The sequence below is a fragment of the Hibiscus syriacus genome, unplaced genomic scaffold, assembly GCF_006381635.1.
Source record: "Hibiscus syriacus cultivar Baekdansim isolate YM2019G1 unplaced genomic scaffold, ASM638163v2 tig00110657_pilon, whole genome shotgun sequence".
In the NCBI taxonomy this organism is placed as follows: domain Eukaryota; kingdom Viridiplantae; phylum Streptophyta; class Magnoliopsida; order Malvales; family Malvaceae; genus Hibiscus; species Hibiscus syriacus.
In genome coordinates this window covers 89,027-105,029 of record NW_024062817.1, presented here as the reverse complement: position 1 = coordinate 105,029, position 16,003 = coordinate 89,027, and the positions used below count along the sequence as shown (strand labels likewise).

At 38.1% G+C, this 16,003-nt stretch overlaps 3 protein-coding genes across 4 annotated transcripts; all 3 read right to left on the bottom strand.

Annotated features, from left to right (window-relative positions):
- Positions 1–502: 502 nt before the first annotated feature.
- On the bottom strand, positions 503–6,044 carry LOC120137410 (protein STICHEL-like 3). 2 transcript variants are annotated; one of them, XM_039153162.1, is made up of 9 exons: positions 5,698–6,044; positions 5,504–5,565; positions 5,366–5,461; positions 2,960–5,059; positions 2,652–2,871; positions 1,987–2,502; positions 1,009–1,600; positions 864–927; positions 503–780 (listed from the first exon to the last, which is right to left on the bottom strand). In XM_039153162.1, the coding sequence occupies exons 4-9, from the start codon at positions 5,015–5,017 to the stop codon at positions 688–690; spliced, it is 3,543 nt and encodes a 1,180-aa protein (XP_039009093.1). In that variant the 5' UTR covers positions 5,018–5,059; positions 5,366–5,461; positions 5,504–5,565; positions 5,698–6,044; the 3' UTR covers positions 503–687. The 2 variants fall into 2 exon arrangements, with proteins under 2 accessions (XP_039009093.1, XP_039009092.1); XM_039153161.1 differs by lacking the exons at positions 5,366–5,461; positions 5,504–5,565 and having other exon boundaries at positions 2,960–5,328.
- A 2,832-nt stretch (positions 6,045–8,876) lies between these two features.
- Positions 8,877–11,078, bottom strand: LOC120137393 (ubiquitin domain-containing protein 1-like). The gene is made up of 4 exons (XM_039153146.1): positions 10,973–11,078; positions 10,503–10,625; positions 9,277–9,396; positions 8,877–9,185 (listed from the first exon to the last, which is right to left on the bottom strand). Exons 1-4 carry the CDS (start codon positions 11,007–11,009, stop codon positions 9,121–9,123), a joined length of 345 nt encoding a protein of 114 aa, XP_039009077.1. The 5' UTR covers positions 11,010–11,078; the 3' UTR covers positions 8,877–9,120.
- A 1,126-nt stretch (positions 11,079–12,204) lies between these two features.
- LOC120137397 (probable alpha,alpha-trehalose-phosphate synthase [UDP-forming] 7) lies at positions 12,205–15,662 on the bottom strand. The gene is made up of 4 exons (XM_039153151.1): positions 15,545–15,662; positions 13,252–15,368; positions 12,883–13,156; positions 12,205–12,695 (listed from the first exon to the last, which is right to left on the bottom strand). Exons 2-4 carry the CDS (start codon positions 15,237–15,239, stop codon positions 12,396–12,398), a joined length of 2,562 nt encoding a protein of 853 aa, XP_039009082.1. The 5' UTR covers positions 15,240–15,368; positions 15,545–15,662; the 3' UTR covers positions 12,205–12,395.
- Between the last annotated feature and the right edge of the window lie 341 nt (positions 15,663–16,003).

Sequence of the window (16,003 nt, the reverse complement as noted above, 5' to 3'; positions counted from 1 at the left end):
TATACTTAATCCCCATCAATCATTTAATACACTGATATTTTTCTAAATATCCACATCATAAAATTTTTAATTATAATCCAACTAGAATTGACGTATATAGTCCAACTCTTTAATTTTCATAAACAAAAGGATGAAATTCATAATTAACAAAGAAATGCAATTAGGGCACAGAAATCGCCACATGGCCCAAATCCTTTCCCACGGCTACAAAATGATTTTGATGGGACATTTTGAATCTAATGTGAACAGAAACGGCTTTATGATAAATAAATTGATAGTTTGTGTACAGACGTTTTTATTAAAATAATGTCTAAATTACAATTAACGCAACGGTTTTTAATTATTAAAAATGTTTTTATTTGATTGCTGTGTGAGCTTGAATTATGGAAAATCCGTTCAATGTAACTGACTTTAGACTTGGGCTACGGAACAAGAAGAAAATTTTAATGTATATATCTCAAATAATTAAAATAATATTTAGGGTAAAAAGAGTGCAGAATTCTGGCCAATAACATTGATGATTGCATAAACTAGAAGAGCGACTTTGCTCTAACCTAGTTTCCTGCCTACATTTTTCTCATCGGAAAGGACTTGTAATGATTTATTCAAAGAAAATGAATTTGAAGCCTTGTGAACCGGCAAGAAAATAGCTAATTACAAACGTAGATATGAATTCAATCTAGTTTCCTACCTCGGAGATTTAGACGAGAGACATTTTCCGCATGCGATGAGCTTCAACAACGAGCGCGGTCTTCGTGTCCGGATTTTCAAGCGCGAGAGCTGTCGGACGTGAGGAAGCGTCTTAGAAAAGGGTGGAACAAATAATCATACATTTTCTTCGGGTTAGATGGTAGATAGATTACCTTCCGACGTGTTACTCTAGTTGTTTTCCAGCAAAGCAAGCTTTTCGACCTAGGTTCCAATCTCCTGAAAGTTACCCGATACGATGTTAATTCGTAGTTGAAGATAATAAAACAAGGTATTCAGCATTTAAAGATGTAAACATACAGGTTCTCCTGTTCGAGTCTTTCTGCAATGGAGACTGCTTTCCGTTTTGACCATCCATTTCGTTGTGTGCATCCTTCCGCCTGCTGAATTACATGTGCGAGGGACACCTTACTCCTAACGATGCTCCGGCTATGACTTAGCTCCCCAGGTTTCCGTCTTCCTGACATGGACGCCAATGTTGGTTTCCTATAAGCCGTAGCATCGGCCAGTGTTAAACCTCTTCTGCTTAAGTTATCAGCGCGTTCGTTACCCTTGGCTTCTCTTGGAGAAGCTGGTATTTCAACAATTTCACCCCCTGCATCAAGAGAATCGTGGTGCAACGGTTGAATTTGAGAGCCGACCCCAGCTCTATGCATCCTATTCCCAGAATTAGACTCTGGATCCATAACCATCTGAGATGGACCACCCTCGGAAGCTGGTAAACCGATAAGTCCATGAAATCCAGCTCCAGCATGTTTCTTCGCTTCACATCTAAATTCAATCGTCACGGACGAACCAAGAACAGACTCAAATGCTTGCGAAATATGCCCCATAAATTTCTCTGTCTTAGATTTGGCCATACGTGAACTGAACATCAACTGTACAGTTGGAGCTGGAAGAAAAGAACGCCCGTTTAAAAGAAGAAACAGTCCACCGGTAGAGAGTTGGACTCAGTTCAACGACAAAGATTCAAATCCCAAAAGAGCTCAAGTAACAAAAGAAAAAATATGTATGAAGCATCGAGCAACCATCATGACGAAGCTACAATCTAGATGAGAGAGAACAACTGAAATCTACTTTCGGGATATCTTGTTCTGCCATGATCTTCGATAAATTCCATAAACCATTAAAACATGTGTTATGGCTTCAAGTTTGATAAGGTTTCTTGAATATAGTAATTTAAGAAAGTAACAGGCAACAATTACCATCTAAAAGTATGTTAAAGGCTTAAAGCTGTATGATCAAGGCATGCAAAGATGAGTGCCAAGTAGGATGTACCTGCACCGAAACTGACCGAGATCAGCTTTCCTTCTTTATATAAGTACTCTTTCAGACTACTAACTAGAATCTTCTGGAGCACCTGAAACCAAATTTCTTCGAGTCCCTTAGAGTTTTTGATCAGATTCTGCCTCCCAGTAGGGGCCGTGGAGGTTTGTTGCGGAGCCATCCCAGGAACAGCATGCCTCTTCTTATCAAAATGTATACCATTAACTATGCTAGTTCCAAAATCCCCTGAATTTCCAGCATGTAGATTTTCCGACCTAGAATTTTTTGGCAGGCCTCTAGAACCATTACGGAGCTCATCTCTTCTGTCTGCATCGCTTAGAAGCAAGGGGCTACGATGAGAACTAGTGCCACCGGAAGATGTAGGCAATATATACTGTTGATCAGGAGCAAGCTGAAGCAAAGCGGCGGTTAACCATGTTAGTTTGTCATTTGACATCCTCAGTTGTTTTTCCACCTCGGTTAATGTTTTCAAAGCTTGGCGTAGTTTCTCCATATCTTCTTTGGACACTGCATAGCATACATCGGTTAATGATCGAGAAGCAACACTGGGTAAGATTCAAAGATATGGAACTTTATTGGGAGCATACATACTACAACGAAATGAATTATTTAGTATTATAAAACAGAAGATTAAATTTCCATTTTAAGACTCTCACATGGTTGTCGTCGAAAGAACTTCCTTCTATGCCGTTCTTTAGAGAAATCGTAACTGCCAGCAAGAATGTCTGTAATCACTGTAGCAAGCTGCGACATCAAAGCTAAAGGCTCCACACCAGTTTCCATTATCACTCTCAAACTCTTTACAGTGTTTACGGTGTCCGCAGATAATGCAAGATCAAGAAGGTCCACCAGCTTTTCATCAGAGATAAGCCCAACCTGTGAATCAGATCCATAATATTACAACAGGCTATAAAAAAATACCCACTGCATGGTGTTATCATTATACTGTAGGCTATAAACTAACCAGTTCCTGAACCAGAAGAACAGAGATTTTTTGCCCGAGCAAACCCAGCTGCTCAAGTGTCATTTCTGCATCCCTCAGTGATCCGTCGGATCGAGATGCAATCAATTTAAGTGCATCTTTCTCAATTTCGATGTCCTCTCTGGATGCAATCCACTGCAAGGTATAAATGATATCTGCATCCTTCAGTTTGGGGAAGAAAAATTTCTGACACCTGGACACGATTATATGAGGCAGAATATCAAGACTTGAACTGACAAGAATGAAAACAACACGCCTGGGCACTCGATCAATGACCTTTGATATGGCACTCCAACAGTCGGGAGACAAAGTATCACAGTCATCAAATATGAAAACCCTGTACGGTGAAGGCAGCTGAGAGATGACCATATTATCCAGGAGGTCCATGATACTTTCAAAGTCGAAATTACTTATAGGACCAACTTCCCGAATGTTTCGATTCTTACCCATATCATGTGAAATACAAGAATTGCAAAAGCCACAAGGTTTAGGCTGTTCAGGTGACTGACAATTCAAAGCTCTGGCAAATATCCGAGCACAGGAAGTTTTTCCAGTTCCATGAGGCCCATAAAAGACATAAAGGAATCCAACCTTCCTTTTCATAACGGCATTGGAAAGGGCTTGTGATACCAAGTTTTGTCCAACAAGGTCTCTAAAAGTTCTTGGCATATATTTTTGTGTTATATTTTGGTGCCTGCCACGGAGGTTCCCACCCGGTTTGCGTTGTTCACTGAATCTAGCCTCAGAGGCAAGGTTGGAATCAGCATTTCGGTTCAATAAGTTATCAGCAAATATACCTAACTCCCCAGAATATTCATTCACCCAAAGAGCATTCTCAGGGCTGTCCAGAGATCCAGATGCCTCGATTAGAAGAGGCAGCGCCTCCGCTTCGGATTTTGCAGATAAGCTTGATGGATCAGATTCCACAGGCATTTCAGGACCATTTCTTCCATGGGAACCTGCTCGACCTTTCCTTAATCTAGAATCCGATAAACCACAAGAAAAGCTCCTCCCTGCTATGTCAAGGAATGTTTTACCCCGGTGATGAATTCTTGACCAATTAAAAGGGATCCCACACGCATTTCTAGGCGCCCTAGTTACGTTTCGATCATCATATTCATTTTCTTCATCTTCCATACCATACTTTTGATTCAAAGAACCCTGCGAAAATGAATTAGAAGCCACTGACAACTCATTTTGGCCTCCAACCTCTCCAGAGGAAGGAGCAGCCCGAGCTCTTCTTGTCTCTCGAAACTTGCGCCTTCTCCCCCTGTTTAATCCACTTGACTGACCACGTATGGCAACTTCAGGTTCCCCAAGAGTTTTATCTGGTGTAACACGCCTTCCACAAAGGTTGGCATTTGAAGATGCTACATCAACATTATCCACGGGGACGTCATTCAATTGCTCAGACAGAGTCTTGATCTGAAAACCTGTTGCTTGTTTCCCCTTAGCCTTTTTACTCTTTCTAATTTTAAGTCCGGAATTACCCGATATTGCATCAGGAGGCAAATCATTACCATCTTGCTCCATTACAGGCTCCTTGGTTCCACCCATAAGATCAACCCTACTACTTCTACCAGATTCTTCTCTCCAAATTCTTCTATCTCTAGCTCCACTCTTATTACTACGATTACTAGTTGCCGGTACAGCACTAGCTTCACCCATTGCAACTTTTGAAGCTGCAAAATTATCTAAAGGTGGTGAGCTTGCCGAGAGCCTCCTTCCATCAGTCTGCTTCTTGACGCCCAAAGACCTTCTCGCCTCCCGGACAGCATCCTTATTGCCCTTCTTGTAAAGCAAATCAACAACCGACGGAGAATGCCAAGAGGGAGGACTGGCAGAAGGGTCCCTGAGGGAGCGCGAACGTTGAAGGACTATAAGGTCCCTCATAAGCGATCGGTCGGCCAACATGGGGCTGTGCTTATGCATATGATTCTTCAAGTGGATACAGTTAGTTAAATGAATGTGATTTCGAAGATGATCACTAACGTTACCATTCGCATCCTTGAGTACCCTATCTCCAACACCCCTGGTCATGATCAAAGCATTAACGCGTTCCTCCGTAGAGTCTCTTTTAACCTAAACAAACATAAAAACAAATCGCATTTCCATTACTCTACTTGATTATGCCTATTACAACTACACCAAAATTCTCAAATCCCATCAATTATCCAGCGAAACTGTCCGAAGCACCAAGCTTGAAGCTCTCACAGTCTTTTCGTCGAAAACAAAACATTCATTTTCAAGGGCCAGTGCCCCATTCCAGATAATCAAGCCACAAACATGAAAATTCCCAGTCAAGCACAACAACTCTTTAAGCTAGCCATCGTGTACTCAAAGACATAGACCTACAAGCATCAAACTAAAGTAAGTAAACAGCAATACCTCATAAATCCAAGCGATTCAAGCTTGAAAACTCAGAGAAGCAAGAGCTAACTCCACTGGGAAGCAAGAAGAGCTCTTTGGACCAAAAGTTTCGAACTTTTCAAACATGCAAACAAAAAAGGGCAAAAAGAAACCCACTAGTTCAAATTGTATAGCTTTAGATTCCTCAAAATTGTAGCCTTTTTGGAAAGAAATGGACACTGAGAAAAGAGAGAGAGAGATAGAGCTGGGGACTAAAAACCCATGATTTCAACGTCCATAAAAAAGTGAAAATAAGCAAAGATGATGGAGAAGAAGAAGAAGCAAAAGAGGGTATTTTCAACTGCATTCACCTGATAAATCCCAAAAAGCATAAACGAACCGTTGCCATCATTAAGAACCCATAGATCTCTCACTATTTTTACTATCTCTCTTACTGTTTCGTCACCTCACTTCACATGTTTCACAAAAATGGTCCCTGGGTATATCTTTCAAGAGAAAACGATAGTCAGCCACAAGAAGCAATGAAAATAAATTATTAAATACAAAGCCCAGAGACAGAAACCGGGTTCCTTTTCATTTTCTCCTTTAGACAAATAGAAAGAGATAAGAGACAGTAGTTGAATCGAAACGAAAGAATCTAAATAAATAAAGAAAGGGATGATCCTTTTTTTAAGTGTTTTAGTGTAAAAATTGTATCTTTAGGTTAGATCTGTTAAAGACAGTAAACACAGAAACATCTCTTGAAACAAGCAGAACATGGTACCAATTAGGCGGTTTTGTCCGGTTGGGTTTCCAGCATGCAAACTCACTTTGTGCAGGTTTAAGGATTAATTTCATCATAAGTGTGTTAATTAAATCCTTAAAGCATCATTATTTTGTCAGTCGAATCTTTCTGCCAAATTAGGAACTTTAATTGGTGGAGTATGATGAAACTAAAAAACTGGGGGCTAAAGTTATATTTTTTTGGGTAAAAATAGCTTAAATTTAATTATTAGATTTTAGGAGGGGCCAAAATTGAGGATTTTTTTATTTAATAAAGTGTTAAAATAGATAAAATTGAATTATTTAAATTTATTGGGGACTAAACATTCCATTAGACCAATCAACGAACAAAGTCGTTAAATGAAAACTCAAATAGAAGATGGAGTTAAAATGTAGATTAAATTTTAAATATGTGTATTAATGGCCGAAAGTAGATAGGAGTTGCATGGTAAATTCTTAGTTTAGTCCTTTTTAATTTTGAAGCTTTATAAACTAATGATGAAGTTACATTTTGACTCATCTAGATGGTAAAATTTTAATTTAATCCTTTTAACATTTATAAAGTTATCATCTAAAGAAATGTTAAAATTATTTTAATCCTTGATAATTTAGTAATTTTCTTCTATTCCCCTCAAAATGATTTAGGTCTTTGTCCTTGTGTGTATCTATTACATAGATAATTTATATCTTTTCCAAATAAAGATCCTAAATATTAACCATTCAATTTTTTTAACTAACATTTCTGCCATAAGTACACACATATTTATGATACGACATGGATTTTCATTTAACATTTAATTTGACGATCGATATGATAATGATACTTTCAGTATTTGATTATCATATTTTAAAGTTTAAAGATTGATTTAGAATTTTAATCATAATTTGGAAATGTCTAGTTTAATCAATCTTATATTTACTTTATTTATTTTTAAATTTAAATGGAAATATTAATAATTATGCATTTATTTATTTTTAATTTACCAAAAAAAACCCCATGATTTATATGTATACACATATTGTTGCTTTTTTGGAGGCATTAAATTTACCACATGTTTCCATGTGTTTATAGTTGGTAAAACTATAATTTATGTGCATACTTTTGGAATAAACATATTAATGATAAAAAGGAAATATATATATATATATATATATATATATATGTATGTAGAAAATCACATTGAATATTCTTTTTGTTGTCTTTTTTATTTATAGAAGTTTCCATCAAGCAAGCTTCATCATGATATGCACAAAAGAGTGATTTCTTCATTATTTGAAAGGTATATACCCTTTTAACTTCGAAGGATCAATGATCATAAGTATGACTTCTCAATCTGTTTTTAATATTTTTAATCTAGTTTTTTGAATTTGAAAATTTCAGTTTAAATTTGATTATGAGAAAATAATTTTTTCTTTAAATTTTAGTTTTAACTTGATTTAAAATATCAAATAAAATATATAATAGAAAACTTATATATATTTAATTAAAATATATTTTTAATAAAAAATATAACTAAAGTATGTAAAAAAAAATTAATATTTTCCAAACATGTGACTTTCATCCAATAATGGGTTTAGAAGAAAACCCCAACGGTCGTAGTTATAGTTTTATCATTGTTGCGGTTGAAGAAGTAATGATCAAAGGGGGGCCCTCACGGGGTCCGTATAAATATATCTATTATCTGCCTCCGATTTCATGCCCGCTAGGGGCATTAAAAAGAAGTGGGATTGTGTATTGAATTTATTCTCTTTAGGGTTGGGAGACGGTCCAAAGCTGAACATTGAGCTGGAACCACAAATACAAGACATGACTGTCATTGAAGCATTATGTGGGTTTCCTTTGCAGACCAATATTATTGCAGAGAGTAGTTTTGTCGTTTGGCTTGCCACACCAAAAATGTTGGGACGCTGTTGCATAACGTAACTCAGCATGTGTAATTGTAATCGGTATCTCACCACGTAACTCAACGCATCTAATTCAGTTCCATCCATCCAAATTAGAGTTTCAATTAGAACAAAGGTTTGGGAATGTTGTTGCTCTGCCTCTAATGGGATGGATCTTGTTTCTGATAAAAAGAGAGAAGGCAAGTGATCCCATACGAAAGCAAAGGTATTGGCAGGTCAATGTGTAGTTTTCTTTGGGTTCTCCGACTGGACCACGTGCTTGTTGCCTAGTGCACATCCTTGGGAAATGAATCTCTGCATGTTGTGCCCCATCACTCTCCTCTAGGATTCCACTTTTAATATTCAATTACCATTCGTGTTTTGGATCCATTTATATGAATATACAAGTTCATGTCTAGTTCCCAAGTAACAATGTTCCAAACCCTAAATCTGCCTACTTTTGCGGCGATCATTGAATCTGCTACCGTCTTCTAGGTTTGTTGGGTGTTTGAACGATTGATTGGGGAGGGGGGGGGAGTTGGGTAAATGTCTAATCTTGCACGTTTTCTGTTTAATAATAACCCCCTCTCGTCAATTAAAAATATCGCATACTTGTTTTGTATCCAACAAACTCACAGCTAGAAAGCAATCATAAAGTGGGTGTGAAGAACGGGATCGAGTTAGTTTTGAGTCGACCGAGTCTGAATCGGATCAATTTAAATTTCAGATTTCTCAAGCATTTCTACTTTGAATCAGTTTCGGATTTAGACTAGTCTAGTCATTTGGGGTTTGAGACTCACTTCATGGTCAGATAATTTCGAATTACTTGTTCTTATGATCTCGGGCTTTGGGTTTGAGATCCGGCCATATGTGAAATTTTGAGTTCCGATCAACATCGATAGTGGTTAGGAAAAAAATGTTTGAATCCAAAGTACATCACAAATTTACTGATCATCTTATAGCCTCCTTTAGCAGCATGAACTCTTGACTTCGATCCACAATGTTTTACGGCGCTGAAACTTTTGGTGACGCTAACTATATTGTACACAAATGGGGATTTTATATCAGGAAGGTTATGAGCTTTACATTCTAAAAATGAATGGTTGTGTACCCTTTGGTCCCTGTCGTCAGTTCTCGGGAATCAAGTTGATCGGCTCGCTCAAGACGTACTTCGGTAGTTCATACCTGGCACCTGCGATTTGAAATTTAACCATTGGCGTAAACTATGGAGAAACAAACTCCGTAGGGAGAAAAGGAATTAAGAGTCGGTTACCAATACACACCTCGCTCGTCATAGCAAATTGTTAGATCCACGTTCTGAACAATCACCCCAGCACTATCGATAATTGCTTGCGCGAGGCTTAATTCGGCTTCTGCTGCAGCTCGAAGAGCATCCCATATCTCTAGTGACAAAAACAGTCGTTCTTAAGATATAGCAGAAAATATTATAGAACAAAAACATATAAAAAGGCCTTCAACAGGGGGACAAAATTTCATTTGAAAGATATCAATACAATGAATTGCATCTTATAGAAGAGTAATGAGAAAGAATCTATGATATTGAAACACCACTCTCAGCAGACACTCCCGGAACTCGTTTTAGTTGATACCTATAGGCTTCGGGTAGTAGCTTGTTTCTAGCACCAGATGAGAGAACAGAATGAGCAGATGGAAAGAACTTAAATTTCCGATGAAAGGAAAAAAGTTCGCAAAAAGTAAATAATGGCGGTTAACGTTGGCGACTGACCTCTCCATCAGTTCAAGATCAAAGCCTATAACTGACATTTGTTGACATAAACCTCTAGAAGTTGCCATACCGTGCTCAAACGTGAATAGGAAGATAATTTCATGAAAATTCTCATCAAAGAAGGATGTATTCTACTGATCAGGTAATGGTAGTCCAGCTCCTAAAACCTTTTTACTTTAAAGAGCAAAAGTGGGAAATCTTCCACAAAAATGGTCAAGTTCTCACCTCCCTTTCTAACATTGTAATCAGGTGTTCGTTTAACAAATGGGGCCAACACCCTTGCGACCTTAGCCATTGTTGCCAGAGTGATAAGATCTAGTGGGGGTCTTAAATATCCATTTCATCTCACTTAAGCTCTCATTGAACAAGGCCTTGGGTATCCCCTAGCATGTGAATCGAATTGTCTTATCAACTGTTAAATTGAACAGATTCGTACTCGTATGGCATTTAAAAACTCAAGTCTGTTAGCAACTAAGTTGATAATCAGATGAAACCCATGAATTAGATAGATGAACCAAGCAGTCCGACTCCACCCTCATATTAATTGTTACTCAACTCTAGCGTTGAAAGGCATTTCCTAGTAAAAACTATAAATGTGCAACTAAACAGCATCCAAGAAAACATTGAGCAAAGAACATCACTAATCTAAACATTGCATTGAACAATTGATCTCGAGGATATTATCCAACTTCAACAAATGTCATATTGACAAAGAAAAATCATTTCAAGAAATTGGCTAACAAATCGGCCGTAAATAGGTACCTTTCTGGCCACCATAGTGAGGAGCTGTGTCCCAAAATTCATCGCGCATTTGCATAAGTTGTGTCCTTGTAATAGGTTCAGGATGTCTCCAAGGTTTCGGCTTTCTGATCTTCTTCGAATTACCTGCAAAATCACCAGAAAAATATCAGAACTGATAAAAAGATTTTAGCTTTCAATCTTACTATGCAAGCACAGAATACTCATTACAAGGTATTTATAAGATCAAATTATCAAAAAGATCTATTTTAAATAAAAAAGATTAAGGTTAAAATCTTATGAAGGTTAAATCCAAAATATAAACCCTACCAAATAGAATAACAAAATTAATAAAGACTATGTCAAAATTAGTCAAATTCCAGAAGCAAATCCAGGATTCCAGCATTAACATGAAAAAAAAAACACAGTGGAAATAAAACATCATTGAAACAAATGGGAGATTAAAATGAAGAAAGCAATAAGAATTATTTTACCGCGGCCCCTGCTTCTCTTGGATGCCGCACAACCCATCGCAGATAAAGAGCAGTGATCAAAGAAACAAAAGAATGTGTTTTCTTTTTTGAGGAATTTTGAGTTAAAAAAGATGGTGCAACAGCAGCTGCTTTAGTTTCTTGAGACCTCCTTTTCTCGCAAAGGATAACCGTCTTTCTCCTCTTCGTTATTTCTTTCTACTTTCCTTGATTTGATTTCCAAACAAACTTGCTGTATAGGAGTGGGCTATAACCATCTTTGGATCACCCGGGTAGTTTCTTCTTTTTTAAACTCCCTCTTTCCCCTTTTATTTTTATATAATCATAAATTTAGTCCTTAAAATATTAGATTTTATATCAATTTAGCCCTTTTTCTTTTCAGAATAAGTTTGACCCTTGACCTCTTAAAATTGGTTAAATTTAACTCCTCAAACATAATTAAATCAGAATTAAAATATTAGTTTTTTGATAATAATTATTGGCTTAACTATGTTTTAGACCCCTAACAATTTAAATATTATGCAAATTAAGTTTATTTCAAAATACTCCTTAGATCTTTTGACAATGGACATTTGATCCTAATATTATCTCATGATCTATTTCTCGATAATAACCTGCATAAGAATCCAGATTGTTCTATTAAATAATATTTCTTTTAATTATTTAACAAAATGGTATTCGAAGAATTTTTTTTAATGAAAATAACATAATTTTGTATATTTAATATACTATATAGCAATTGACATCATTTTAAAAAGGTATGTTTAAATGAACATACTTTTTGCTTACGTAACACATTTGACAAATTTGCCGATAAACAAAAGAAAAAACAATTTATGTTGACCTCTAATTCTACCAGAAAACATCAAGGGATTTTCCAGTCGTAGCATAAACCCGCTTTCGCATTCAACACTCAAGCATCCAGATAAATGTAAAAACAAATACAGACTCCTATAAAATTTACAAATTCCAATGGAAAAAACCCATACAAATATGGCATTCGGATATATGTTCATTTCAGCAGGATGACTTCTTTCAACCAGCTGAGACAGACCTGCTAGTGTGCTACCACCACCAGAAACAATGCCTTATATATATATATATATATACACTTACCTGGCTGTGCCGCACACATCATCTATGTTACCTTCATGTGCACACAAAGGAAGAAAATCTTGGTAACATTGCTCCATGCATGTGATGATGATGGTAAGGAGTTCTTCCATGCATTTTCCTTTCAATCCCATGTCTGTCTCCGTGAAAACCAAACCCTGCAAATCCCCCTCTTTAGCCCTTCCCTTCCCTTCTCCGACTCCATTCGAAAAATGTCCTCATCAATGTCTCAATGACCAGGCCACACAAACCACGAAACCATGCAGAAACCGAAACCTATCCGTGGCATTCTGAGGATGTTTCAAATGGAGCCTTATGATCCAGTATCTGATAAGGAATCAGGGTCTGAAGCATCCGCAAGAGCTTCGAGCATGTTTATGACCTCCGCTGGGTCGTCCAAGTAATACTTGGCTTTGCTAGGTTTCTGGCCAACCGTGCAGGCGAAAACAGATGTATTCGGGGAGAGAACACCGCTGGAAATTGCGCTACTGATGATCTCAAACATCTCCTCGTCGGATCTGTCGTCGCCAATGCAGAGAACGAAATCAGCCAGCTTTCCCCTCTCGGCCATGGTTGTGAAGATCTTTTTGGAGACCACACCTTTACTGACTCCCTAAAAGTATCAGGGAAAAAAAGATGATTCAAGATCATGCATAAATGTAAGCAACAAAGCTAAAGTAAGTCATTAGATCATCAATTATAGAAGTATTCCTCCAAGATAAATGAAAATGACCACAAAAGATAAGAAATCCAAGATATTGCAATCATAAAGCCAGAAAATCAAAACCAAGGTCAAATACCTGAGGTTTCACTTCAACAATATACTGGCCTCTTTTCACAGCCACGGGTTCATTTGCTAATACACTCTCGAGATGGTCTAACATCTCCTTCGCCTGGCTAGATCCAAAACCTGGGTCGGTGTCTCGATGGTGCCAGACCAAGGCACTCTCCTTGGTTTCAATATTGGAGCCATCAGTGGACTCTGTATACAATTTCATAACAGGCTCGGCTATTTGCTTCCATCCGAATTCACTATTCTGCCCACAAACTTCCCACACGTCATTAGCAGACCACCTGAAATATCAACTTCAATGTAAGTCCACCTACTTAAGAAGCACTAAACGAGAACAGTGGCAGAAGAAAAAGAACAGAAACGAAAAACAGCATACCTCATGAAATAACCATGCTCAGCTGCAATTCCCAATTTCGTACATGGAGAAAACCACTTGCCTAAACTTTCTCTTCCTCTTCCACTTACAACAAAGACCGTATTCTTGGTATCATTAGAAAGCGCGCTTACGATTGATATAACCTCTGCACTGGGTGTCTTGTTATGTGACGTTTCAGGCATAACCGTTCCATCATAGTCCAATAGTATAGCCCTGTTTTTGGACCTTAGATACACAGATACGATGTGATCAATAGACAACTTTCCGAAGTTGGGATCGAGGGCTACCACTCTGAATCCAAAGCTCAAACCAATTCCCCAACAACGCCTTTTGAAATGATCTTTACATGTCCTTTCCATATCTTGGAAGAAGCTTCTCGACCAGAATGCAACATCATGTGAGCTAACATACCTATAATGCTTCTCATGGCGCAACTGCTTCTCACCATCAGCCATGGAGATTGCTTCGTTCATTGCCTCAGCAGTTGATTCGATGTTCCAAGGATTTACCCGAATTGCACCACTGAGAGAAGGAGAGCAGCCAATGAACTCTGATACAACTAGCATGCTCTTCGTAGGTCCATTTGATTCCGATGAAGATTCGGATTCAGACACTCCCTGCCGGCACACAATGTACTCGTAGGGAGTAAGATTCATTCCATCCCTGACAGCTGTGACTACAACACACTCGGCTATAGTGTAATACGCAAACCTTTCACAAAGGGATACAGATCTATCAATGAAGACAATTGGTTCATAACCAGGCTGACCAAAAGTCTCATTAATTCTCTTGCAGCTTTCCTGTATTTCAATCTGTATCTCCTCAAGATCATTCCCTCCACCCCTAGCAGGGTTTTTAATCTGTACCAGAACAGCTCGTTCTTGCCACTTCGGGTGCTGTTTCAGCATCTGCTCCATCGCTAATATCTTCAAGTTTATACCCTTAAAGACGTCCATGTCATCAACTGCGAGCAATACAGTCTTTCCTTCAAACCGTTGTTTCAGTTCTGCTACTCTCCACTCCTTATCCGCAAGACTCAATACAGACCTAATCTGCCCCATGTGGATCCCAACAGGCATGATCTTTATCCCGATTGTCCTTCCATAATATTCCAATCCAATATAACCCCTCTTTGACTGATACTCTAACCCCAACATTCGACTGCAACAAGACAGAAAATGCCGGGCATAATCAAAAGTATGAAAACCAATGAGGTCAGAATTCAATAGTGCCTTTAGTATCTCTTCCCTCACAGGTAACGTCCTGTATATCTCGGATGAAGGGAATGGAATATGTAGAAAAAACCCCATTCTCAATCTATTGAACCTTCTTCTCAAGAATGTAGGCAGCACCATCAAATGATAGTCATGTATCCAAACATAATCATCTTCAGGGTTTATAACCTCGATCACCCTTTGAGAGAAAATCTTATTCGCTGCAACATATGCCTCCCATAAAGACCTATCAAACCTGCCTCCATGATTGGTGGAAAATGGAAGCATATAATGGAAAAGTGGCCACAAATGATGCTTGCAGAAACCATGATAAAACTTCGTCAAAATGTCTGGCGGCAGAAAGGCCGGGACACACTTGAATTTATCCAGCAAAAGCTGTGAAACATCATCTTGTTCAATGGGATCGACATCAACCTTCAAAGAACCAACATACAAAACCTCCATTTCTTCAGGCAAACCATCTTTCAATTGTAACAACAACGAATCATCATCCCAACTAAAACTCCACCCTTTATGATCAGGTCTCCGCTTAGCTTTAACCGGGAGTTGATTAGCTACAATAATAATCCTATCCTGAATAGCCGATGATGGTGCATCCGAGGTCACACTATTAGCCTGATCATCATCGAGCTCAGAAATAACACCGGGGACAGTCATTACCCGCGGCAATCGCTTCTTTTCACGAGGCTGACCCATTACCGGGAAATTACCGGACGCTAGATCTAAAAGATTGGTATACGATCTCGACATCATCTTTAATCACTTTTTTTAGCTACTAACCTCAACAAGAATCAATCAACAAAGATCCTACAACTATAAACAAATACCCCCACAATATTTTTTGTTCAACTTCCAAAAAAAACTCCTTTAATTTGGCATGATCTGCATTGGGTATCAACAAGGATGTCATTTTTACACGAACAAAACTAACAAGAATCACATAAAACAAAATAAACCCATTAACAAATAAGATAAAAAAAAAGAACACCCAAATTAATATCACAACAGTATTCAATCAAAACTGAACTGAAAATTGAAACTTTGAAACTAAAGCTTACCCTTCATAGCACAAAGTCTGTATTTTTAATGACCCCTTCGATCCAAAAATGAAAATTCGGAGGGGGGGTTTGGATTAGGGTTTGTGCTTGGGATTGTTTATGGTCCTCTCTCTATCTCAAAGTGCCACATTAATCATCCCCCTTTTCTTTGGAATCCTAAACATCCTGACCACTAACGATTCGACACGTAGTAAAATTTCTTACGTGGCCATGGTTCATTCGAAGAGAACTTTGCTGACTCTGTGGTACGCCGTAGTACCTGAACAAAGCTCGTGTTCCCACTTGCCACTTTCACGACATTGCCACGTAATACGACAAGAGTATTTTTTGCTGATGAGGTGGAGTACGTGATGGTGTGGAAATAAATGACGTCATTAGTGAAGTCACTATAATTAGGTGGCGATGTATGGTTGGAGGACTTTTATCGATTTAACGCTGCGTTTGGCTTATTATCTTTGG

What these genes read in the sequence shown, in the direction of transcription:
- LOC120137397 (XM_039153151.1), bottom strand. Translation starts at nt 15,239, where the DNA reads ATGATGTCGAGATCGTATACCAATCTTTTAGATCTAGCGTCCGGTAAT. An exon ending in GAGCATGGTTATTTCATGAG is followed by an intron (nt 13,157 to 13,251) that starts GTATGCTGTTTT and finishes TTGATATTTCAG; the next exon opens with GTGGTCTGCTAATGACGTGT. An exon ending in TTGTTGAAGTGAAACCTCAG is followed by an intron (nt 12,696 to 12,882) that starts GTATTTGACCTT and finishes TGATACTTTTAG; the next exon opens with GGAGTCAGTAAAGGTGTGGT.
- LOC120137410 (XM_039153162.1), bottom strand. Translation starts at nt 5,017, where the DNA reads ATGACCAGGGGTGTTGGAGATAGGGTACTCAAGGATGCGAATGGTAAC. An exon ending in GTTCTTTCGACGACAACCAT is followed by an intron (nt 2,503 to 2,651) that starts GTGAGAGTCTTA and finishes TATGCTATGCAG; the next exon opens with TGTCCAAAGAAGATATGGAG. An exon ending in AGACTCGAACAGGAGAACCT is followed by an intron (nt 928 to 1,008) that starts GTATGTTTACAT and finishes GGTAACTTTCAG; the next exon opens with GAGATTGGAACCTAGGTCGA.
- LOC120137393 (XM_039153146.1), bottom strand. Translation starts at nt 11,009, where the DNA reads ATGGGTTGTGCGGCATCCAAGAGAAGCAGGGGCCGCG. An exon ending in TCACTATGGTGGCCAGAAAG is followed by an intron (nt 9,397 to 10,502) that starts GTACCTATTTAC and finishes TTTTGTCACTAG; the next exon opens with AGATATGGGATGCTCTTCGA. An exon ending in AATTTGCTATGACGAGCGAG is followed by an intron (nt 9,186 to 9,276) that starts GTGTGTATTGGT and finishes TTCAAATCGCAG; the next exon opens with GTGCCAGGTATGAACTACCG.